The sequence below is a fragment of the Thermobia domestica genome, chromosome 10 (genome assembly GCF_964235325.1).
Source record: "Thermobia domestica chromosome 10, izTheDome1.hap1.1, whole genome shotgun sequence".
NCBI lineage: Eukaryota > Metazoa > Arthropoda > Insecta > Zygentoma > Lepismatidae > Thermobia > Thermobia domestica.
In genome coordinates, this window is record NC_137463.1 from 260,283,263 (window position 1) to 260,310,389 (window position 27,127).

Below are 27,127 nucleotides of genomic sequence, written 5' to 3' on the forward strand. Positions count from 1 at the left end.
CGCCAACATATATCCAGTACGCCTCGTATATGTATGTAACTCCATCCCAAAAAGCTGTTTTTTTTTTTTTTGTATCTGTGCCTAAAAAGTGTGAATTTTCTTTCATTTTATGATAGGCTAATATAATGAGTTTTACTCATATTTTAATTTTATAGTAAGGTACTAACGTAATAATGATTTAAACTTACATTTAAGTTTCACAAAAAAGTTGTAATGATTTATGTTTTATTAAATAATGATTTGTGTTTTATTATATTTTCAGTTTTATTGCACGATGATAATGAGATGTCAAGATGTGAAGATACTTGCTCAGACTTCCTGTTTCGTGTTTCTTCATAGTTGTTAACCGTGTTATGAAGGTCATTAAGAAATTCAGAAGTTAACACATTATAGTTATTGGTACAAAATTGTTCACGAACAAATATATGTGCGTTATTACACTACAAAGAGATATTTGGATTGGTAGTACCATTGTTAGATTTCCTTTAATGGGAGCCTGAAGCCTCTAAATGAATTTAAAGACTTCCTTTCAAATAGCAAGAAGGAAAATGCAGTGTTAATTGGATTAAGCATTTTTGATATTATTTTTTACTTGTTTTTCTTTTTCAATTGTATATACAAGCTTTTCCTTTAACAGACTTAAGTTTGATTTACACTACTCGATGAGCAAAGTGTAACAGTTTTGCCAACTTTTTGTCCTTGGCTTCATCAGACACTATGTGTGTCTCATAGTCTGGTAATGTCATAGTATGATATCTGTGTCTGTGCAGTGGCGGATTCAGTGGGGGCGATCACCAAGAAGAGGAAATTTTCTTATTTTATATATATAAACAAAACCCATCCCAGAGTTTGGAGCTCTTAAAAGGAGCTCTAAGTAGCAGTATTAAAACCCACCGCCCCCCTCCCAGAAGTCCGTCCTGGATCCGCCCCTGTGTCTGTGTGTGATAGTATCTGATGAAACCAAGTCGATAGTTGGTGAGACTGTTACACGTTAACAATTTTTACAATAAAGTATCGTTTTGCTCAGCGAGTATGTCAAAATTCGAAAGTTGTCATCAGATTTTAAATGAAATTATTCAGCTTTATCCAATACAATATCTGACCTGAGTATTATTAAAAAAAAAAAAAAAAAAAAAAAAACTAAACATAGTTTGAAGGATTAGAACTTCAGAACTATTCATAATATAAAGGCTGTTATTCTTTTTGCCATATGAATGGGACACGAGAATGTGTTATATATATATCTTAAGACATCATCATCATCATCATCATAGGTATTCTGCCTTTATTGGCAGGTCACTTGCCGCAGCTGAGAAGCTTCCATGCTCCACGGTCCTCCGCTAACCTTTTCGTCTTCGCGTATGATCTTTCTGTTTTAATATCATCCATTAATTGTAGTCTCCTTCACCCCCTCCCTCTCTTTCCCGTCACCATACCCTCTAGGACGTCCCTCATGATACAATCTCTTCTTAGGCAATGTCCCAACCAGTTTCTCTTCCTCTTCCTAATAATATCTAGAAGTGTTCTTTTCTCATCCAACATTTCTAACACTCTCTCATTCGTTTTCCGCTCCACCCAACTAATTCTTTCCATTCTTCTCCACACCCACATTTCGAAGGCTTCTAGTCGATTTTCATCACCTTTACGTAATGTCCACGTTTCCGCCCCATACAGTATAACACTCCACACGAAGCATTTTATGAGTCTTTTCTCAACTCTTTATTCAAGGTCCCACAAAACAGACTTTTCTTCCTCCTAAAGGCTTCTTTCGCATTCCTATCCTTGCTTTTCTTTCACGTTCGCACTTCATGTTATTACTAAGAATACTACCCAGATATCGAAAACAATTACTTGTTCTATTTTCTCCCCTCTTACTTTTATATTTGACACAGACCCCTTCGTTCCAATCACCATGGCTTTTGTCTTTCTAACATGTATTTTCATCCCATATTCTTCAAAGCCCTTTCTCATTTTTTCTAACATTTTATTAATTTTCTTTTCAGATTCTGCAGCAAGCGCCATATCGTCTGCAAATCTTATGCATCTAATCATTCTACCTCCTACCGAAATGCCATCATCATCATGTAGGCTCTTTTTCACTATTTCTTCTAAATAGACATTAAATAGTATTGGCGAGAGGCAGCATCCTTGTCGAACTTCCCTTCCAATTGCACTCTCTTCCGTCAGTTCTTCCCCTATTCTAACACTTACTTGTTGGTTCATGTATAAGTTTCTTATGAGTCTTCTATCTTTCCATTCCAACTCTATCTTCGTTAGAACTCCCAACAGCAATTCCCAATTCACGCGGTCAAAAGCCTTTTCTAGATCAATAAATATAACACACACCTCTTTCCCTTTTTCTATAAATCTTTCATCGATCGCCCTTAATAATCCAATTGCATCTCTTGTGCCCTTGCCTCTTCCGAACCGGAACTGCTCCTCCTCAACATCTTTATTTGTTCTTTCATATAACCTTCTGTTCAGTATTCGGAGCAGAATTTTAGCTGCATGAGATATGAGACTAATAGTTCTATAATTCTCACATCTCTTTGGGTTGGAATGAGAGATGAGTGAAATGGTGGAATGAAGAAAATGGAAGGAAACGGAAGAACCCCGAGAAAACCCACGAGCACGGTGTTTGTTCACCACAAAGTCCACACAGCGCGAGTTGGGATTGAAACGGTAAATTAGTGATACAAGAGTCACCACTGGTATTAAATCTTCTTGATTCGATACAAGTTTGTAGTGGAAACATCGTGTTGATGGGTTTTTTGGGGATTTTTCCGTTTCCTTCCCCATTATCGTTTCATTAGTTATTTTATAATCAATTCATCGTCTCCTTTATCCTAAAGGAAGTAATCATATAACATAATTGAAACCGTGAAAGGGGCACGGTAGCTCAGTGGTTGAACGTTTACCTCTGTTGCATAGGTTTCCTGGTTCGATCCCAGATCAAGTAATTTTGTGGCGAACAATATCGTGTCTGTGGGTTTTCTTCCCGCTCCTCTCCCATTTAGCTTCCACATTCACATGCTACCAATTCTTCCATCATAATTCACTTGATTTATCGTCGTCTCCCTTAGTCTAACGGACAATCGTGGAACGTTAAACTTTAAAAAAAAAAATTTTATTCCAATTTGAAGTCGTAAAACAGCGGTAATTAAAATCAACATTGTTTTGTATTAGCACAGAAAAACTTAAAAGAAGATATTCGGGTAATTGGACGTAAGCAATAAGTTACACGAGAAAAGGAAAATTATGATTGACCGATTTCTGGTTTATAGTTTGGGAGCTAGAAAAAATTATAGGTAAAGTATGGTGAGGAAATGCCAGAGAAGGAACACAGGAGAACAAAACGTAGTATCCTCGTTTTCACAGCTCCGTGTATTACTTTACCTTCTTTCGTCTCCTCTCCTATTATAACTCTTGCATTTTATTCAATATGAGTTGCTGTTTGGCTCTTGTATTGTTTCATTCTATACCAATTTTATCTCACGATAAAATTTGCACAAGTTTCCTGTACTTGTTCCATATACGAGAGCAATTCAAAAAAAAAAAAAAAGAGAGAGAGAGAGAGAGAGAGAGAAATCCCGTTGGCGCATGTGCTACATATGGTCGGAAAGAGCAACGTCAGTCTCCGCTATAACAATTGAAAATGAATGTTCCAGTAGAAATATTCGCCACATGAGAAGTACGTGCAGTAATACGTTTTCTGAGTGCGAGAAAAATTTCGGAATCTCCGATTCATCGTGAACTGTGTAGAGTTTACGGACCAAATGTGATGAGTGAAGGATCATACGTGAATGATGTTGCATGTTTTGAGTACACAACTAGACATATTCAACAACTTTTGAAGCAGTTCCACTGGGATGATTTTGATCATCCTCCTTATAACCCAGATTTGGTGCCGAGCGACCACTAATTCTTTAGGCTCATGAAACACTGGCTTGCATCGCGCCCCTTTGACAAGACAATGCACTTCACAATGCTGTTAGCGGTTGGCTTTATTTCCAGGCTGGAGACTTTTTTTTTTTTTTTTTTTGTCAGAAGTAATTTCAAACCTTGTAAAACGTTTGCAAATTGTCTCAATTTGAATGGTGAATAGGTTGAAAAGAAATGTAATGTAATACTTTTCCAATGTGTATAATGAAAGTTCTGTATCTGCAAGTGTATGTCATTGATAATAAAACGGTATTTTTTTTTTTTTTTTTTTGAATTGCCCTCGTATCAATAACTAGTGTTCGGTCCGTGCGATTGAAGTGTCCGTTATTTTATGTATGGTGGAAAACCACCATGCATCCAATGGATGGGTTACGGTTACCTGTGTGCTGTGAGAAACTACACATATGATCAGAAAATATGCTAGGATGTTCAGTCAGTTTGCAGATAGTGTGTTATTGAAGAGGCTTGCGTGAAAATGGATGATGAAGAATTCACAATTCCAGGCGATTTTTTTTTTTTTTTTTGTTCAAATTGGAAGGTTTTGCATGCCTAGCCACGAAAAATATCAACAGTGTTAATTTGTGTAGTTTCGTGCCGACTACACAACATTAAAAAAATTAGCTTGCAATCGTTGGCAAAAATAGAGGAAGTTCAGGTATTATGGAATAGTCGGATAATATGGAATACATCATTATCTCACCTGTAATGTGCTGCTTCCAAGCGGAGAGGAAAGAAACTACTACCTCACGTTCCCATGATGCTCTACAGTCAGTCTCCTTGTGATTGTGACATTCGTTGTGTTGGTAGACGTGAAAATCTGATTTCTTATTCGTGAAAACTTTTACAGGTAAGTGTTTTACAACCTGTATTTTCCTATTGAAATGTAAGAGAACAACACTTCTTCGTTTACTACGACGTTGGATGTACAGAGTGGTAGTTTGATAAGCGTCATTATCCTATAAGCCTTCGAATGCGTTTAACAGCTCTTTCGTTTCCAAGTTGGCATGGAGGGCAATATGGAATACCCGCAAGAAAAGCATGGTATTCCGTATTCCGTATGGTATAACGATTACAAAATATCTATCGGTATTGGGCAATTAAATATACTATATTATGACAACAATGCTAAGCGTATCATTACAGCAAAATTTCTGATGATACAAGAGGTGAGCTTGGGTTCAGCGTTCACCATGTTTAATGTGAGCACATAATGACTGTGCCGATCCTGAAGCAGAGTATTATATTTGTGACTTTTGCAAGTAATCACATTCAGTTATGGTTTGACATTCAGAATTTTCATATATTGTCACTGTATTCATTGTAAGTTCAACAGAAAATTCATTTCTTTTCTGTATAGAATTAGGTATTCCATATTACCCGACTATGTCATATTACCCTCCAAAGTGGTTTCTTTACAAATTGTAAGTTTTGCTCACCCCTGTACCGAAACTTCTTTTATCAAGATACGCATAAATAAAGCCAAATATATAAGGCGTATATTTATTTTCCGTTTTGTTTCAATGTGCAATTCTTAACTGAGTTACAAGCAAAATAAAAATGGTATTCCATAATACCCGAACTTATATGTTTTGCAGCCACAGACTATAGTACTTTGATCAATTAGGTATTTTAATTTTCATTTTTTTGGACATCGAAAATGACGCATCAGACGGACATTTCAATAGCACCAACACAATAGATTAATTTGCATAAAACTATTATAAATTTGCTGAACGTTCTATTTATTCAATATTTTTTGTTACAATATACTCATTTGAATTATATTTAATCGAATATTACTTTATAGAATAAATTTAGTTACATTTCTTATAGCTTTCTTTTATACATTTGTACTTAATGGTCTATTAGAAGAAACTGCTTAATTTAAACATTTATTGATAACTATCCCTGTTTCTTAATAAAGAATATATTGAATTGGATACAATAAATAATTAAGAGGGTTAATGCTTATTTGTGGAGATAATTGTGTGTCAACCTTTGGATATTTCTGTGCGTTGTACATCCTATCTATATTACGCATTTCTTCGGAAACAGATAGTGTACCGCTAGGAAGCATACTGGTGCCTGTGTAAAAATTGTTATCTCCAGCTTTGTCTATTTCCTTGTGATGAAAACTTGCTTTGTGCGCTTCGGGCAGAAAGATGAAATTCTGAGAAGTAGCGGTGTTTAACAAATGGTCGTAGTAGGGAAGGGTACCTTTCTGAGGAGGGAAAAAATTATATTCGTCTACAGGAGTAAGTGTATGTGGTTCAATCGAAGCGTCATTATTAAGGGAAACGATTCCATTCGCTTGTTCCGTTAGTGGAGTACTGTTATCCATTAAGGCCGGAGCATGTTGCGTTGATGAAAAATGAGTCATAACACTTGGTACTCTATAAGATATGGGAAATCGTACCTTTGACAATCCTGTGTTAATTTTCGACAATTGTTCGAAATATGGAAGTACTAAACTAGTGTCTCCGATTCGCGAAGTGACGGTATTTGGATTTGGCATTTTATTTTGTAAAACATCAAAAGTTGACGGAATATTTCTGCTTATAAATCCACGTCCTACCGGTAGAAAATATCTGTTATAGTCTTGGAAAGGACTGTATTGCGGGAAAGGTTCTATTTTAGCGTATGAGGATGTGAACCAGGGAACACTAGTTGGTGGTAGCAAATGCCATGTTTGAGAAATGTTTTTTAATTGAAAATTTTGTGTTGTATGCCATGGATAAATAACATATTGGGATGAAGTAGCTGGTGTCAAATTATATTGTTTATGGAACACAGTATCTTTTGGTTTTGTTTTGATTGAGTTATCATTATAGAACTTTTGTACTGGCACATTTATGGCATCTTTATATTGTGAATAAACGTGAGATTTTCCGAAGATACTTGGTCTATATTTCTTCACATAATGCATTAAATTAGAGGTTGGTCTGTATGGTGTAAATCCATCACTTCGCCGAGGAGTTACACCCATTTGTGTTACGTCATTACCATTGTTCTCGTCTTCTAGGTTCCTGTAGTATATGTTCGTCATTTGACCATTTGATTTAGACAAGGGCATATTGTAAACTTCATTATTATTCGAATTCTGTAAATAACTTTCACCGACAGGCTGTGGGCTTATATTGTATTCTTGGAGCTGGTATTGTGGAGTTGCCTTCATATATCTTGATCGCCGCACAAAATAGTTTTCAAGTTTCTGCTGAGAATCGTTAGGACTGGTTGGCTGAAATGGATCGATTCTTCTTTCTATCAAGTAGCTATCACCGTAAACTACCCATTGTAGTGTTGCCTGTGAAAGAGAAACATTTGAATTATTGCACATATGTGAACTGCTATACGTCAGAACAAAAGAAGCTACTTGAGTTATCTAATTTATCCGTTATTAAAGTTAAATTTTATGTTTCGACTTCTTACAGCAATTCGCACACGTACCGGAAAGAAGAAAACTGATCAATTCATGTGGCGCGGAATTTAACGGTAACAGTCAGCGGCAGCGCAATCATGAACTCGTAGGACTACTATAGCTGTCGGTAGCTGTAATTCCATAGTTGTTCCCGAGCTGATTCACACGCCATTACAATTGCAAATCAAATAACTCAAGTAAGTAAACTGATATTGAGTGAATATATAGTAACTTAGCCATCACTTAAACAAGATTTTTACTCTAATTTTGAATTAAATCTCAAATTGTTCTTTTTATACCGAACATTTTGTATTGTCAGAAACATTTTTATGGTTACTGTCAAAATAAAACAGAATACGCTGTATGGTGCACCTCATCTCTGTAATAAGGGGGAACTGAAATCTATATCTGAATTCTGATTAGTATGTCACTTTCCCAGAATTTAGTAAATTCTACATGGTTGACGGTAAACTGAAAAATTGATGTAATTTCACAATGCTTATTTTAGTTCATCCAAGAATTCGGCTGTATCGCAGTTTAGAATTACATCTAGTATCAAGTACACTTTTAGGGGGCGCGGTAGCTCAGTGGTAGAGCGTTCACCTCCGGTGCTTGGGGTCCCTGGTTCGATCCGAGCTTGCGCCGTCTGGACTTTGTGGTGCACAAACACCGTGCTCGTGTTTTTTCGAGGTTCTCCCGTTTCCTCCCACTTTCTTCATTCTACCATTTCACTCATTTCTCATCATCACCGTCTCCTTTAGTCTAGCCGGCATAGCCGTGGGACGTAAAACTTAAAGATTTCATTTCATTTCATTTCAAGTACACTTTTTCCTTCTCGTCGAACGAACAGCTACAGGTAGTTAAAGTAATATTCGAGTTTTAGATATGATTTCATTCTGTTACAGTAGATTTCTTATTGTTTTTTCTATAATACAAGGCTACAAGCATGATTCTAGATTAAAAGCTACGGTGTTCTAGATTTTTCCATTAATAAAATACATTAAATATAAGTTAATTGAAACGAAAGTAACAAGTATTAACCAATTGACTCATCCGAATTTGTCTCTCTTTCCGTCTGTCTACCTGTTTCACCATAACTCTCGTGAAACTTATTCCATTTTAAATGAAACTTAATTTGCCTTTCTCCAATTTTTGAAAATAATTTTACTGTGATGTTGCAAGAGTCTATCAAATAGAAGAAAGTAAGAAAGAAGATGAAAAATCCTTCCTGTGTTACAAACTTTCACATATAGAAAATCATTTTACCTGTTGTCCTGTTTTTAAATTCTCAAACGGGACCCATAAATGCCCCATTTAAAGCAAGAACGAACATAGTGTCCTTTAAGTGTTATTTAAAGTGTAAATGATGAGAGTAATTCTACACATTCTCGTTAAAATGACGTGAACACACAGTTGTTTTTCACAATAATACTCATTGGCAGTGGCGTATTTACGATTTTGTTTCGAGGTGTGTGCTTTGCTAACTTTCAGGGGGGAAAGGCTTTCCCTGAAAATTCTGCAAGATGTTTCATATACTTTACTAAGGTAAGTAAGATTTCGAAGGGGGGGGGGGCTTAAGCCCGGAAGCCCCTCTAAATACGGCACTGCTCATTGGGAATATTTAAGCTAAGCATCCCTCCCCACTGGTGTACTGACTAGCGCATTTGAGTTTCGTGCGCGTTGTCTAGTGTTCAATTCCCCGGAGTTAACACAAACAGTTAATTTTACAATCTTTCATTTTTATTAATCAAACATCTCATCTAGCCTAAAGGGTATAACTATGGGGCATTAAACTAAAACGTTTCATTCGATTTAATTTTAGTTCGTGCCTGGAACTATTAAATCCTCTTGAAACTTTTTAATGCTTTACTTGTGTACTTTGTAACTTCAAAACTTTGCTGGTGTCCAATGTAATCTGAGAATCAGAGGTTGATAGACCTTCCCCACCCCACCGTTCCATATGGATTCCGTTTTTGCAAGTTAAAATTCCACCGAATGAATGAATGAATGTGATGGCGCGTATAAAAATCAGAGTAAAGTTTTATATTGATTTCTTTATTGAATCAGGTTACATTATTGTCGGTTCTGTTAGTTTTATTTTCGTAAAGAAACAAGTTACTGTTCACATTAGGGACCTGCACGAGCCGAATTTTTCGGCCCGAGCCCAATCCAGCCTGAATGTACGTAGGCCTGGCCCAGCCCGGACCCGAAAAGTTTTGGACATTTTCAGCCCGAGCCCGGCCCGGTCCGCTAAGTTTCTAAAAATTCTTGGCCTAAGCCCGGCCCGGGTCCGATACATTTTAAAAGTTTCATTTTGTAACATTTTTAAAGGGAACACTTCTTCAACGTTTGCCTTTATTCTAATTATCGTTTAACGAAAGTCAATAATTATTAAAGAATTGCAATTAATCGACCCCAGCCCGGCCCGACCTGAAGAGAAATCAGTGTCGGCGTGCCCAAGCCCGGCTCGTGCAGGTCTCTCTAGTTCACATATACAAATATATTTTTCTTTGAAAAAAATGACAACCGTTTTTTTTTTTAGGTGTGGTAGCAAACAACCACATGTTCAGTAGGGCGAGGGAAAAAAGCAGTGTTACTTCAGCCATGCGTTCTTTGAAATGCCTTAACTATGAAGTGAAGAAACTTTCTTTAAAACACAATTTTAATCCATGATATATATATATATATATATATATATATATATATATATATATATATATATATATATTGTGTGTGTGTGTGTGTGTGTGTTTGTGTGTGAAAACATAAAGAGAAGAGAAAAAAGAATATATTAGTACATTCTGTCCTAGAGCTGCCAGTATGTTGAAAAAATAATGTCCACTATTTAATCAGAATATGATTAATAAATAGTATTCTTACCGAGTAGAAAGACAATATGTGTCCTGGAATTGAATTTCATATTCTATTTGGGAATAATCATGTGATATTGAAAAGAAATGTAACTTTATGGAATCAATCCTACCAGGAGACTGATTTCTGGTTGGAGCTAATTTGGTTCGGGATAGCAGGTTAAGCTGTAGATCCGTGTCTTATAAAGCCTCAATGCTGAAAGGGACGCCAAACTCCCAATCAACTAACTCATCAGTATCAGGGCTTATAAGTTTCAGGGAAGATAATTGGTTTGTGACCGGTGAAGGATCGCAATTAATATTAAAACCATGCATGGAGCAATTTCGACGTAAACCCTAAAGTAGACCAAAGTCACAAATCGATGTATAAAACTTGATCTGTCGCTGAATCATTGTGACCCAATATTAAACTTCGGATTTAAGCTTCCAAAAATTGTGGAACTATGTTCTTAATCTGGGCTCAAAAGACACTTAAATAAAATAGAATACACAATTCCCGTTCTTCGAACGAGAATAATAATTAGTTTATAGAGGGTACCCGGGAAATAAGGACGAATTTGAATTTTCACCATTTTGTCATATGACAGTTGGCAGCCGTGGTTTTATCATGTTTGTTATCCTCTATCCTTCCGATTAGTAGCCTGTGTGGTGAGCATTGTTGGTTGGTGTTTATTTCGGCATGGAGCGTTTGACAACAAAGCAACGCTTCCAAGTGATTAAAAGTTATTACAAAAACAAGGAAAGTCCCACGGCAACCGTTCGAGATTTGCGTGTGACACTTGGACGCAATGTTGCTCCTACTGAAACATCAATTCGGAAGTTGTTCCTAAAGTTTGAGACCATGGGGTCAGTGTTAAATCTTAAGCAAACTGGAAGACCGCGTTCTGTTCGAACAGAAGAAAACATTGCTGTCATGCGTGACAGTGTGACCGTAAGCTCCATGAAATCAGTTCGCCGACGAGCTCAACAATTGAATTTATCACTGCATGAAATCCTGTCGAAAGATCTGAGAATGCATGCATATAAGATTCAACTTACACAAGAGTTTGAAGCCTACAGATCATGGAAAGAGACATCGATTTGCTCAATGGGTATTGGCTCGATAAGCAGAGAAAGAGAACTTCACGACAAGAATAATTTTCTCAGATGAGGCACACTTCCATCTCAGTGGGTACGTCAATAAGCAGAACTGCACAATTTAGGATACAGAAAATACGCAAGTGACTGTGAAAGAACAGATGCATCCTCAACGCACGACTGTGTGGTGTGGGTTCTGGGCAGGAAGAGTGATTGGCCCGTACTTTTTTGAAGACGATGAGGGAGCTGGCGTCACTGTGAACGGCGACCGTTACAGATACATACTTTCAGATTGGTTTTTCCCAGTTTTGGATGAAATGGAAATTGAAAATGACGATTTTTGGTTTCAGCAAGATAGTGCAACCTGTCACACATCCCGTGAAACAATTGGTCTGCTGAATGAAAAGTTTCCTCAAAAAATTATCTCTTTGCGAGGAAATCAGGAATGGCCTGCCAGATCATGCGATCTTACACCTTGTGATTTTTTGTGGGGATTTGTGAAATCTAAAGTGTACGTGCATAAACCACAGACAATACAACAACTGAAGGATGAAATTTAGAGGGTTATTAACGGCATTACACCAGATGTTTGTGAACGCGTCATCGCAAATTTCAATGAACGCATTGCTCATTGCCGTGCAGCCTTGGGTGGTCATTTGCCGGATACAATTTTTCATACATAAATGTGAGAAAATTACCTAATGTGGGAGAAGTTCCTCAATGTGTTTATAATTTTTTTTTCAATATATTTTATATTAGTTTTATAGCACTTTAATATTCGTCCCTATTTCCCGGACACCCTCTAGAAATATTATTTGCGAAATATTTAAACTCCTCCTCCCATTATAATAACAATTCAATCAAACTGAAATGATAAAGATCCAGGTAAATCCAACTATTAACTATGTTTAAGATTCATTTTTAAAAAGTTCAAACATTTGCTCGCTTTAAACAGTTTATAAATAGAAAATTAGAAATTAAGATGTTGTAGCAGTTGTCTCCTTTCTCTGTCAGAGGCGGAATTTTCGAAAACAGTGGAACACATGCTCAATGCGGAGTTTTTATGCCGAGTTTCATCTTTCTATAATGAGACAGTGTTGCCACACTTGATACAATTCTACTAAATTCAGCCCTTTTTTGTCATTTATCGGCCAGTTGGTACCACACTGGCATTTCAGCCCCTTTTGTGAACGCCAACCCCTACTTGTGAAAAAGTTGGTACAATTCTACCCAATTCAGCACCATTTAACAAATACTTGTCACATTTTCAAAAGTGTCAAAGAACCGGACACCGGACCGGTTTCACATTATTTACAAATGTCAGTTTACGTACCTTATATTTTTTCCTACAGTCTATTATCCCCCTTCGTTCGTGAAATAAGCGAGAATAAGGTGCAATAATTTATATTTTAACATCTTATTATAACATACTGTTTACACACGAACACGGAGATAATTGATTTGTTCCTGGTTTTATATATTTTTTCATATATGGCCAAAATACCGTTTTGGTTTATTGCTTACTTTGAAATAGAGGCATGTTTGGTTTCGTTACAATATATACCGAAGATGACAACTGTTTTTCCTTTTAATTTGCAACCTTTGTTTTACTTCTTACGTGCGAAAAAGTTCCATCTATTTTCACGGTTCTTTGGGGTCCTCCTATTTGAATGTTTTTAAAAAGTAATTTTTAAAAAGAACAGTTTCTTTATTTGTATCCTTGGAAGGGGGGAGGAGTGTTCTAGAACTTTAGTTCTTTTAGTCTTGTGTTATAGAGCAATATATTACACTGGTATAAAATAATGAATTTAGCCCTTTTTGTTTCAATTTGGTACTATTTTTCAGCCCACTCCAGAGCTAGGACTGTGTAATGAGAGGTTCGTGATACAGTATATATATTTTGGCATGCATTTTTAATCCTCCTTTCCCTACTTAGATTATGTATTGTATGGAAGTAACATGATGAAAGCCCAGCACGAGCTAAGAAATGATCAACTAGCGCTCACTGGCAAACTTGAACGCTATTTAGAGAGTGCTCAACTATGCCTAAATACAAAATTTCATGTGAAAGTGCAGACGTGGAGAAGTTATGGAAGGTGAAGTTTAGCATTGAAATTCAACAAGAAACAGATTTTGATGCAGCCGTGATCAGTCAGCACCAATCAGAGCGCAACTAAACTAAACAATTTAGACACGTGTAAGAATTAGCTCTGTTAATCATATGTTCATATGTTCAAATCTTGTAAGAAGTTACTTTTTTCTTTTTTTTTTCTTTTTTTTTTTTTTTTTTTTTTTTTGTTCGCGCGCGTCAAATTCTGTTTTTCAATGACTTCCAATCTGTTATTACTTCTCTCCTTGTGTTCATTTCCACGTGAAATTTTATATTAGACATAGTTGACTATTCTCTAAACTGTGTATAGGTTTTGACAGTTTCTCAGCGAGCGCCAGCTAACCATTTTCTGGAAGTACTAAGCGTGTTCAAAATCAATTTCAAACAGTTCATTTGTTTTCCCGTGATGATCAGTTAGACAATTCCACATAATAACATTTTCCATGTTATCAACAGTCAAACAATGAATTCTGTTTGTGAGATCTATCTTACATTGAATATAAACTGTCACACTAATAGCAAATAAGCTTGGTAATTGTGCATGCTAATTTGAATCCTCAATAATAGAAAATAAAATGAAATTTTTCAGTTTTATGTTTCACAGTCATGCCCTGTAGGCTAAAGGAGACTGGGATGGTGAGAATGAATAAAATGAAGAAAGTGGGAGATAAGGGGAAAATCCCAAGAAAATCCATGCGCTCGCTGAGAAAAAAATATATGTGGCGTACTTAAAATCATATGTTACATTGTAAATCCTGTAGTTTTTGGACTTAACGTACAGCAAACGTACAACTGAAAACGCATGTTTTATAATACTTTCTGTATATGTGTTCCATCTATACGTACTTTCCGTATGAAACAATATTGACGGTCAGGATCTCACATACAAAAGGATGTATATAACATATAGCTGACGAAGGTAACATAAGTATATGTATGTGATATACGGAAGACTGTTAGATGTCAGACATCCTGCAACGGCATGATGTATCATTTAAGGGCAGTGCCTATGTAGCATACTTATAATGTATGCTCCGTACTGATTTCTGTAGTAAGCAAGAGGATTCCGTATATTTGTACAATGTACCGTTGTATGGAGAACAGATTTTTGTCAGTGCACGGTATTTGTTCACCACAAAGACTACTTGGCTGCGAGCTGGGATCAAACGAGGGACTCCAGGCACCGGAGATGAATACTCTTCCAGTGACCCACCACATACTAGAGGTAACTCTCAAACAAAACCCGCGGTAAATTTCGTATAAATGAACTCTTTTTTTTTTTTAAGGGAAATTTATCGTGAAGCATGTATTAGAAAAAATAATAAACCGAGGGAAAGGATAAATTCCCCTCTTTACTTGATTTCAATCACGACCAATACAAATGATTGGGAAACTGCGAAAGAAAACACGTAGACCCTACTATAATATTTGTAGTCAAAATTATAATCCTTTCACATAGGTGCGGGTGAGGTCCACTACTAGAAGCCACTTCGTGTATGTAGTTTTGAACGGGTATATTCTGAACCAGAAAAGACGATAAGTAATTGTAAAATGCTTCCACCTATATTTTCAGAAAAAAAAAATATAGATCTTGATTGTTTTTATAAGAGAAAGACTACAGATGAAGTGTCAGGGTCAAATTTTCATGCTATTTCAATCATTTACTTGTTAAACAAATATAGTTTTATTGAGAAAATGTATGTTGAGTTATAAAGTTTTTTTTTGGGGGGGGGGGAGCGGACGTCTGGACCCGGTGGATGAGCCCTTGTTTTACATTATGTGTGTATGTGCAAATTTTTAAATTTTTAAATCCCTCTTTTAACCTCTTTGCTCTTCACGGAGTTCAGCCCCAATCAATGGGCTCGATTTGCCAGTTGTAAAGAAAGAACCATGTCAAACTACATAAATACATCTGGAGAAAAATCATGGACTAGGCAAACACGCATATGCATACGGTATCTGAATCCTTTGATACAAGTTCGGTTAAAATCGTTTCAATAACCTTTAAAAGTCAATAAACATACACACATACAAACATACAAACTAATTAATTACTTACGAAAATAAAAAGCAGGAATATAGATGGATCCATCGTTCCAGTATTGTATTTGGGAAACAAATACCTAACAACCGTTCATTAGACTTTTTGTTCTCTATGCCAAATGACAAAGTGAAAATCATGCCATGTTTATCTTTGAATTCTAGTATTACATTAAAAGACATGAAAGTAAAAGTTTTTTTCTTTTATTTCTCCCTCCCGCCAACTCTCTAACTTTTCGAACAACAGTAACCTAATTGTTTTCCAACATTTATCACCGCTTCTTGCAACAGTACAACTTTAGTTTCCTGTGTTCATTGTTGTGGAACTATCATTGCTGTAGCAGATTCTATGTTTTCCATTTAATAATGCTTGTTCTGCTTTTGGAACGTCGCGTGTATAAGATATTCAAACGAGACGGAAGCTGTTTCTGTCGCTAAACGTGAAAGGGAGAAAACCTGCTCTTTTCAATGCTGAATGAATAAGCTTCAGTTTAGTCTTGTCAACGAAGTTTGATTCAGCTCCTAGAAGCTCCTTTTGGACAACTTTGTTAAGAAAATTCTAAGTTCTCTCGATCTAATGTTCTCAAAAGCGCCATTTTAGCTTTTGCCTTGCTTCGGGAGAAGGGGATGGTGGGGGAGGACAGAAATTCCCCATCCATATACGTGGAAATTCAAGCTTTTTATTAGTATATTGAGCGTACTATATTGAACTCTGTCGTGGTTATATGATCATCTTTCGCGCCTTTAGAGCGGGAGACCTGGGTTCGATTCCAGGTGAGAGCTTGTGTGATTCAGATCCCATGTTAAGAGATTCACGTCTCATATAGCCTCCCTGTTTTAAGGGAAGCTAAACTCAAGTGCAACCAACCAATCGACATATGTTATCCTATTGATTAACCTATGCATATCTTAAGTCAGGAGAGGGAAATTTGCGGCCCTCCTCCAAATGAGCTCCGCTGTATATTATAGTCTGAGGATAATGGTCCAAAAAAGAGGTCCCGTGGGATATATTATGAAACAAGTCTGAGAGATGGCCCACTCTCTTCGTCTTTATGTACAGAATAAGAATTTGCATGGTGATAACCTGGTATTCTGTACAGAGAGCTAGGGATGCGCACGAGACAAGATTTGTGGTTGTCTCGTCTCGAAAATGTGCTGTAAAAGTGATGTATCGACTCGAAAAATGTATATTTCTCTATTGGAAGAGCCGTGTCTCGACTCGTCAGGAAAATCTTGTCTCGACTCGTCTCGTGCGCATCCCTACAGAGAGCAGATTTTCAATAAAATCAAAATGGCGGAATGTAGCCTTACGACACCCCTGCGTCCAACCTCTAAACTGTTATATCTCACTACCTAATTAAGTTAGGAAGATAAATTTTATGTCGATGTATTTCTAAAGGATGTTGCTTTCCAGGGATGTGCTTTTGTCGGGAATTTTAAGGGGGAAGGGGAGAGTAAATTGATCTTTTTTTTTTCCTGTTTTTGCCCTTTCCACATTAAAAGGTGGGCTATAACCCTTCAAAGGTATAGGAGGATACAAATCGGTATAAAACATTGCATTAGCTTTCCACAATTCATTACCTTGCCAACTTTTTCCAAAAAATTTAACAAATTATTTTGATTAAAGCTAGTGTAAATGGACAAGTTTTGCCGATAGGTGTCACTACAGTCTTCATATCTTTCCCATGTATTTTTTACCTTTTACGAAAATTTACAATTTTTCTTACAAATTTCAGCCTAGAGACTTCAAATTTTTAGAGAAGGGACTTCATAACCTATTAAAGGAAACAATCCGTGCCGATTTTTATTTAGAATTTTCTTCATTGTTGCAACAGTTCCATTGTTAAAGGTTTGGATATCTATTTTAACAATCAAGCCATTTGAACAATGAAGAAAATTCTAAAGAAAAAACGGCACGGGTTGTTCCCTTTAATAGGTTTTGAAGTTCCTTTTCTAAAAATGTGAAGTCTCTAGGTTAAATTTTGTAAAAAGAACCGTGAATTTTCGTGAAAGGCAAATAAATACATGGGGGAGATAGGAAGACTGTAGTGCCATCTATCGGCAAAACTTATCCCTTTAAACCAACCTTAATGTGAGATATCGGTTGACCAAATTAAACATCAGTGCAGTGCTTGGTGATATATTTTTCGTTCAAATGTACAGCGCGCACTAACTTGCTGTTTTGCGAAATCATGTCATGGAAACCATATAGGTTCAATTATAGTTATACTTAAGACCTGTGACAAACATCTTGGCATTTCAGCTAAACGAATAAAACGCGCAAGCTCTGTCGTGACGTTCCTAAGTGGTACAGGGATGTGGCTATGGATAAGCAGACAAACTACAACGCGATCAGGTGACAGGAGATAGACGTGGATGTGTGCAAAATAAACGTGGCAATACCGCGTGGCCTCTCATTTGCTAGCAGCATTTAAAGGGAACTTGGAGCGCCGCCTTCAAATGCCAAGATGTTTGTCACGCCGTTTAGTTATTATTAGGTGTTTATGAGTTTCAGTTTTTGACAGATTTCTCATCAGTCTACAAAGTATTCATTACAGAAAATATCCTCTCAGTCTTAGCATTTGTGGCAGGGAGGCATATACTGAACTCTGCAATATCACATACTTGGGAATATGAAATGGAATTTTCTTCAAAATGCTTGAATAATTAATTTCATCTTAAATCTACCCTCATTTAGGCAGTGTTCCATTGTTTAATTTTTTTTTCAGAAGTAGCATACTTCTTTACACTTGTAATCTCATCAGAGAGGCAGAAATCATTTGTTTTTTTTTTCTGACAATTTATTAATGTACTTCAAGCTACTCAAGCTGGACATTATCTCATTCATTTACGGAATTAAGTCTTCTGCAGTTCAAAATATTAATGTACTGACTACTCACTATAGTCAGTACAAATTGAATAAAACAAACATACATATTTCTTAAAATCGATACACATACTATCCCACTGTCTTCAAGATTTTTTAATTTTGACTGAGCTGCAAGAGAGAGAAAAACACAATTAAATATCTCAATCAATTTTGCTTTCAGTTCAGCGACCAATGCTGAACCTTCAGCCATCGAAATATATTGACCTTTAAGAAAATGAACAAAATCATTAGAAACTTACGTCTGGCTGAAACATTTCAGTGATTGAGAGAAACTCATTCTGTGATAGAAAATACAATTTTAAGGTGGATAAAATTTAAGTATACGTTCTATAGCTGGCAAGAAAGAAAGCCATCTAGTTTTACTACAGAAAAGGAGTTTCGAGTACTTGACTTCTGTGAAGTTACAAAATTCACGCAATGTATAAAGGTAAAAAGAAAGTTCTGTCGTTTTTTCACCCACTACCTTCAAACATCGATATGTCACCTAAGACGCACCTAGAAGATCAAAAATAGTTCCCATCAGCATCGATGACCTTCTGCCAACATTCTGGAAGGCCATGGTTTCCATCGCGGTAGAACTTGGTGGGCCGTGAAGCGAAGAAGGTATCGAGTGTATTTTGCACATCTACTAGAGGTTTGAACTGGCGTCATCTAAGGTGATTGTCCAAGGAATGGAACAGGTTATAATCGGACGGTGCAATGTCTAGGGAGTATGGCGGATACAATAGTGTTGCCCATCCAAGGCGTAGAATGGTATCACGAGTTGTTCTGGCCATGTGGGACTTAGAGTAGTCCTCTAATAAGAGAACCCTTCGCGATTCAGATATACTGGCTCCAGAGGTTTGAGTTTTACTTAAACACGGCTCAACTGCTGTGACAGTACACAATTGCATTGATTCTCTGACCAGCTGATGTACGATGCCGCGAGCAGTCCACCAAACACACAGGATTAAATTCTTCTGGTGCAGTGCTGGTTTCGGCTGTTTTGAAATCGATTCATGCCATGCTAACCAACGATGGCGCCGTGGAGCTTCGTACAGGACCCACTTCTCATCACATGTCAACACTCCGTCGAGAAATGGCTCTTTCCTCAAACGAGACAGCAAAGAAACACAGATTGCCTTCTGGCCTGGGGTCAAGTCATATGGTACCTGTCAACATAACTTGTAGTGTTTCCCAAGTTGATGTAGCTGTTGCCGAATGGTTTCTCCACTCACACTGAATTGTAGCCCCAGTTCCTCACATGTCTGGTCACTGTTCGCCTCAATTGCTGTCTGAAGATTTTCATTTCGTACATGTGTTGGTCTTTCGGCACCGGTGAGTCTTCAAGTATTTCGTCACCATCCTTAAACTTATTAAACCACCACTACACTGTTTGCGTAGTCATGATGAAAGTGGATCTGAATAAGTAGGGGGATGCATGACGTCATGCCGTCCCCATGCTTATCTTTGCCTATTGTATTTTTTTAGGAAGTGGGGGACGCCATAGATATCTTTTGGAAGTGGGTAATGACATCCCCCTGCGTTCCGCTTCACTTTTACCCCTGTTTAGACTGGCATGAGGGAACTTCCAACTTGGTTGACATCACTATTATAACTTGAAATAAGAAACCTTTCCTGCCTTACAGACATCTCAACAAGAGCTTCTCAGTAAAAAGAATCTATTGCAAGACAATGGTTTATTGATTATTTTCCTTTCAACAATAATCTTTTGAAGGATGTTAAAACAACACAGCAATTTATCATTCAGAAAAAAAGTGCCTGTGATTCGAAATTTTGCGAATAAAAAATTAACATTAAAGTATAGCAAATAAGTTAAATCAGGAGATTTCGCAGGACATTTTTCGATTTTCTAGGTGTCTTTGCAACACGCAGGACAGCTCTTTGAAAAACAGTACTGTACTGTTAAAATCAATACCTCTGGTCACCCTACTACAGAGTTAACCTAAATGTTTCATCGGGTTTCAAAGCACTGTCTACGACGTGCAAAGACAGGTGATACTTGAAAAGATAGACACACACCAAGTTTCTTGGTACCTTTTACAAATGTTCCATGTGTTTATCCTTGGTCACCCGCCACACATCCAAACTACAATGTATAATTAAATTCCGTCCATACGTTCACTAGCATGTTTGCATCAATGTCCGTTACAGCAACAGTGATGCCTTCCTGCAGTTCTTACAGCGCCGTTGGCATTGGGGTGTTCATGTATCTGTGGCATTCTGCATGTTGTATATTTTCTACTTGTAAATAAACGGTGCTTTGAAACCCGATGAATCATTTAGGTAAGTGTGCAAATTGGACAAGTGACAATGATTTAGATTTACAGCAGAAAACTTGAGAGATGAATCAGCAATTAAATTTGTGTTATATAGGCATTTTCTGAACGATTTGTACTTCAAATCGCCAAAATAATGTGAGAGCTGGATTTATCGTACTCATCATGTAAGAGTACTTATTTTCAAAATCATATAATAGGAATCATATCTCCAAAGTTACATTCATGACGACGGCAAGTGATGCCAACCTGAAACTTTATAAAATCTTATCTAAAGAGGTAGAAATACCCATTATGCTTTTGGGTTTCCCATACCACAAAATTTATAAAATATGAAAAACAAAATTACTGTATATCAGTCACTTTCTTCAATATATGTAAGTGAACTCAGGCTTTGCACGTTAATCAAATAACTTATGAATAAGTAATTAAAAGAGGTAGGGCATAATTGAAAATGATAAAAAAAAGTACATTTATATTTCCATCATGCTTTCGTGTCATAATCTTCGAAACTAAAGAAAAAAAACCGGAAATTTTGGGTAAAAAAACCAGTTTTTTGTCGTTTTTTCCCGAGCATGGAAAAAAACGGAAAAATTGGGAAAAATTTAAATTTTCGTTATTTTACTACATTATGCTTTTAAAATGAAAACTATTTTATATTTACTAGTTTACAGTTAGGATCATTAAGTAGTTATGTTTCTTGTATTAGAATAGGGAAATTTTGTGGCAACAAATATATTTATACCACTACTTCAAAGTTAGCACAGTGATAGAATGGAGTTATGGCTACAAAAGTTCCTAAAATATAACCCTAGTTAGATTAATTAATATAGACGCATTTAAATTATCTTAACTGATCTTTTAAAATTACTGTTTTATGCTAGGGAAGTGTTAAAAATAACATGCCTAGAATCATTTGCACCAGTATGTTAAAATGAAATATATATTTTATAGAGATATGTATCTTCCTCGTGCTGTGTAAAATTTCCGGAAATTTTGAACACATTAGAAAAAATCTTTTGTTCGGAAATATTGGCAAAACCCGGAAAATGTAATTTAAAAACTATTTCTTCGCCTGATACTAAACTTACGCGTATTTACTGTAATGTGTCTGCAACATATATACAACGTCTTTCGCCAGCAGGAAAAATACTTAAAGCAACAGCTTTTAATTTTATTTTTTAGTTTTCTGATTTCTGATAAAAATCCCTCTTTATTATTTGTAATTATATTTTTCGAACAATTCAGAAAGAGAGATGATCTTATTTAGATATACACACATACACCTCACAAGTGCGTAAATTTGAACAGTGACAAATATATTTAAAGAATTTAACGTGTGAAGTTCCGTTCGTTATTATTAAAGACTAGCAGAATACCCGTTCTTTGCATGAGGAGAATACGTTTCATTTTGGGTATAAAGGGCACCAAAACTGTCACCAATGAACTTAGGGACCTCCAAAACTGTGAATTCGACACTAGTATCAGTCATTTTCAATTACTTTTACATGTCACTCTCCCCCTTTAGGAGTGACTAATGGGGGATGAATTTGGATTTAAACGACACCGGAAGTGTCACTGTTCATCTCAGCCACCCTGAAAACTATGGATTCAACACTAATATAGGCCATTTTCGATTATTTTTGTATATCCACCCCTTCTCTCTCCCCCAAGTTGTGGCGCTGAATTTGGATTTAAACAGCATCGGAAGTGTTAATGTTCATCTGAGGACCCCCAAAACTATGGATTCGACACTAATATTGGTCATTTTCGATCAATTGTATATCTCCCCTCTCCCTCGCCCCCAGATCTCGGCACTGAATTTGGATTTAAATGGCATTAGAAGTGTGACTGTTCAATTCAGTGACCCCGACAACTTTCGATTCGATACTAATATGAGTCACTTTCGATCATTTTTTATGTATCACCCCCTTCCCCCCTAAAGTTTCGCCGTTGAATTTGGATTTAAACTGCATTGTAAATGTCAATGTTCATCTCAGCGCCCCTGGGAACTACGAATTCACACTAATATAGACTATTTTGCATCATATATCTATATCTATATCTATATCTATATCTATCTATCTATCTATCTATCTATCTATCTATCTATCTATCTATCTATCTATCTATCTATCTATCTATCTATAGATATAGATATATGTTTGCTGGGATAAATTTGGATTTAAACTGTGTCGAAAGTGTCACAGTTCACCTCAGCGACCCCGAAAACTATGGATTCGACACTGATATCGGCTATTTTCAACCATTTTTATATATCTCCCCTTCACTGTCCCCTCTCCTGATTTTTTTTTTTTTATTTAAACAGCATCGGAAGAGTTACCTTTCATCTCAGCAACTCCGAAAACTATGAGTTCGACACTAAGATCGGTAATTTTTAATATATACCGCACTTTCTTCCCTTAAGTTGCACTTTCAAAGTGAAATGGTAAAATCCATCCCAGGCCCGAATCTCATCTATGTTGAAAATTTTTATCGAGAACAGTCTGGTGGTTCAAGAGTTGTTAAGTTACAAATATAGTCACTTTCATTTATATATATGCAGAATTTGTCACACTAGAAAACAGGTATTTGTTTACATACAAAATTTCGCATGTATATTAGATAGTGATTATATGTCTTAGTGCATGAGTATTAGTGAAATTTGCCTACTACTCTTTCGATTAAGAAATAATTTGGTTAAAATTAACAAAATTTCACCAGATCAAAGAACACATTAAGAACTAAGTTACAAGAAACGGTTCATGGAGTTCTGTAATTAATGCACAACCAGGAGTAAACAACTAAAAGGGACAAAAAGGAAATGAGTTCCGACAATTAATTTTCAAGAATAATTACAACAGTTTTATTTTTGAATACTTATTTTTTTTAACTATTCACAATATTGAAATTTCTTAATTTATATTTTTCACGCGTTCGCAAAAAAAAAAAAAAAAAAAAAAAAAAACTGTTCTATTACTATACTAAACGCAATGTTAACTTGAGAGCCGAATCACAAGCGCATTAGTACATGTTGGCGCGCGAACCTTTTCGCAGGGAAGCCTTTGTATGTGTGTGTGTGTGTGTGTGTTTTGGTTGGGTTCTCATTCGCCAGGGTTTCAACTGGCGCTGCTCTGGGTCTCAGCTGATATGCGCGGAGCGGTGATTTCTCGTTCTTTTCCTGCCGATACGAAAAATGTTTCTTGGTTTATTTGTTTTTAATAATTCATGAAGACACGACAATAGCAATAAATGTATTGGAAATTTGCACGTGATGTATTTGTAACCCTCACAATTAAAACTCGAGAGCATGAAAACTATTTTGATTATTCATTTCAATTGATTAAGGTAAGAAAGGATAAGAAGTGAAGTTACTCTCATATATCTACCTGGAAATGGTCAATCATAAACAGAAACACACAAGCAGCCACCCTCCCACATAATAAATTGAAAATACGATTTTTTTCTCAAAGCACAGCAACTCTACGTTAGCAATGAGTAAACCAGCTGCGAACCGGCAACAATCATATCAACAATTTCTTCAACAGTTTTGTCTGCATATTTTTCTCTTAGTTGACAATTGACATTGTTGACAATTTACTTTGCTTAACTTTGAAGAGATTTCCCTTCCTCTTGTTTGCGATAATACTGAGAAGATAATTCGGATTCATTCATGATTTCAATTTCGCGCTTAACACTCTCCATGGTTTCAGTTTCACTACACCCACGTACCCACACTAACACACGAGCGAAGACGATATTTGGCAGAGCAGTGTTACTCTCTGCACAAAAATTGCAGAAGTTACATGTAAGTCCCGTTCTTTCTTTTGTTTCATTTATCAGCAGGCATAGAAGTTTCTTACGGGGTAGCAACTCTATTAAATTTATATATCATATAAAAATATTAAGCCATTTCCTATCCATTGTGGACGATTTCTAACATTGATCAATTAACTAATTTTACTGGTCTTCTGCTTTTGATATAAGATTTTTCAAGTTTATAATCTTGCAACACTTGCAAGAGACTCGCATCTTAGCTACCGGCTTTTCACTCTTTTCTTTCCTTCTCTCTTTCCGATTCTGAGTCGTGACGTCATTTTCATAACCCGTTACTAATAAATCTAGTACCTTTTATTTTAAATATTGTTTCTGTATTAACATTTTTATATACTTGAACTCAATTAGCTCTTTGAATTGATCTCCTAAGTAATGTTTTACGTGTTTAACGTGAAGAACTATGTAACATGCGCGGAGTCGCCCGAATTGAAGTTGCGTATCTCGGCTATCAGGATAAGGACGCGGCGAGTATAGTAAAAGTAACCTAATACAAAGATTTTGTTATTTTCCCAATTTTTCCGGAAACAAACCGGAAAAAACTGTTTTTTACCAACCTGTTCAAAATTTCTGGAAATTTTACAACACTATTCGGGACTACACCTTTCCATTCTCCTGGCCTAGCCTGCTTCGGGGCTCTGTGGTCACCTAATCAACCCTCTGCATGCTTCGGAGATTTGGGCCCTTAATTCCACTCTGCCTAGCCTGCTTCGGGGCTTTGCAGAGATCCTGTCTGCGACCTTACGGTCAAAGACTACCTATAACTAACCTTGTAAATTTGGAGATGTTATTTGTATTGTATTTTGTAAGAATACTTTTTATAGTGGAACTTTTATAGTAAAAACCGGTAGTGGGAATCGATTCCGGACACACTTTTTATTAAACTCTACCTATAACCTATATGGGACAAAGTTTTACAATATATATATATATATATATATATATATATATATATATATATATATATATATATATATATATATATATATATATATATATATATACAAATGGTGATCAGAAAAATGGAAACACCTGAACGAAATTGCAACTTACCAGATTAATATGGTGTCGGGCCACCTTTCGCCTTCAGAACAGCCTTGATGCGACGTGGGATGGAGGCATAAAGGTCGTGAATGGTAGCAAGTGGAATTTTACACCATTCCTCGTGCAGGGCATCGGCCAGTTCTGTGAGAGAGGATGGAGGTGGAAATCGTCGCCGGAGTCGTGTTTCCAAGACGGACCACAAATGTTCAATTATGTTGAGATCTGGGGATTGGGCGGGCCAGGGGAGGTGTTGAACTTCATCCCGATGTTCCTCAAACCATGCTGCAACAACGCCAGCTGTGTGAATGGGTGCATTATCATCCTGGAAGATGGCGTCATTGTCCGGGAACAACATCCGGACCATAGGATGCAAGTGGTATCCTAAAATTGTGACATAATCGTTGTCAGTGATTCGTCCGCTAAGTGTGACCACAGGACCCAACGAAAACCATGATATTGCGGCCCACAGCATCACCGAGCCGCCGCCATGTTTTACAGTTAAAATGTTATGTGTACGAGTTCCGAATGGCCATGTTGTTCACTTTGATAGATATTTTACGAGTATACCTCTTCTAGATAGCCGTTTGGAAGATAGAATATTTGCTGTAGGGACTATTCTTACAAGTAAATTGAGCAACTGTATTAAAAGCAAATACTTCAGAAAGCTGGAAGAGGAAGTTTTGATGAAGTGGTAAGAGAAGATGGGAACGTATGTGTTGTTAAGTGGTCTGATAACCACAGTGTTTTGGTAGCATCTACAGCAGTACCGTAAGCTCTAACCCTGTAACAGAAGTTTAAAGATGGGATAAGAAAACAAAAGCGTGTGTATCAGTTTCTAGACCAAAGTGTATTGCAGTCTACAATCAATCCATGGGTGGAGTGGATATGTGTGATAGATTAATTTCATATTACCGAACATCAATGAGAACAAAAAAGTGGCCTCTTCGAGTGTTCCTTCATTTTGTAGATATGGCAATTACAAATTCGTGGTTGGAGTACAAAAGAGACCAAATTGCTTTGGGAATACCTGTGAAGAAAATATTTGATCTTCTGGAATTAAAATTTATGTTGGAGAAGCACTAGCACTAGGTGCGACATGTTTGGGCAATGCTTCTCCTAAAGCTAGCATTACTACGAAAACTAAACTCTCTGACTCAGACAATGAAGAAAGGAAAGACCTAACAAAAAGAAGAGACCAACTTCTCTACCTCAAAAGGAGATACGACGAACGGGAAACGATCGTCTTCCAATCTGTGCTCTAGAAAATAAAAATGGTTATATGAGATGTAGAAAAAAGGACTGTAAAAGTAAAACACGAATCAAATGTATTAAAAGTTATGTGTTTTTATGTATTTCGAAAGAAAGGCAATGTTTTCTTGAATTCCACACGTAGAAATCACCAAGTAATTTTGATACAATGTGATATATTCTTATATTACTTGTAATACTAATGTTCTTTTCTATTTTAATTCAAACTATTCGATATTACTAAAGAGTAATTTGTCATTTACATTGTTCACTCGTTGTTGTGAGTATATAGCACTAATAAAGATGTTAATCTGCACTAACAATGTTGCTATTAAAAAAGTTTTAATTTTTTATTGAATTTTAACATATACAATA

At 36.4% G+C, this 27,127-nt stretch overlaps 1 protein-coding gene and 1 long non-coding RNA gene across 2 annotated transcripts in view; one reads left to right on the forward strand and one right to left on the reverse strand.

Moving 5' to 3' along the window:
- Window positions 1–4,704: 4,704 nt before the first annotated feature.
- Window positions 4,705–27,127, forward strand: part of LOC145662213 (uncharacterized) — a 58,360-nt gene continuing 35,937 nt past the window's right edge. Inside the window, exons 1-2 of the long non-coding RNA XR_014127012.1 lie at window positions 4,705–4,789; window positions 7,374–7,557. This is a non-coding gene — a long non-coding RNA (uncharacterized LOC145662213). The remainder of the gene's footprint in view (window positions 4,790–7,373; window positions 7,558–27,127) is intronic.
- Window positions 5,770–15,587, reverse strand: LOC145662212 (uncharacterized). The gene is made up of 2 exons (XM_081727546.1): window positions 15,477–15,587; window positions 5,770–7,246 (listed from the first exon to the last, which is right to left on the reverse strand). Exons 1-2 carry the CDS (start codon window positions 15,507–15,509, stop codon window positions 5,858–5,860), a joined length of 1,422 nt encoding a protein of 473 aa, XP_081583672.1. The 5' UTR covers window positions 15,510–15,587; the 3' UTR covers window positions 5,770–5,857.

Bases quoted from the DNA above. Each gene is read 5' to 3' on its own strand.
- LOC145662212 (XM_081727546.1), bottom strand. From the start codon at position 15,509: ATGGATCCATCTATATTCCTGCTTTTTATTTTC. The intron at 7,247-15,476 runs GTAAGTAATTAA...TCTCTTTCACAG, and splicing joins TATTCCTGCTTTTTATTTTC to GCAACACTACAATGGGTAGT.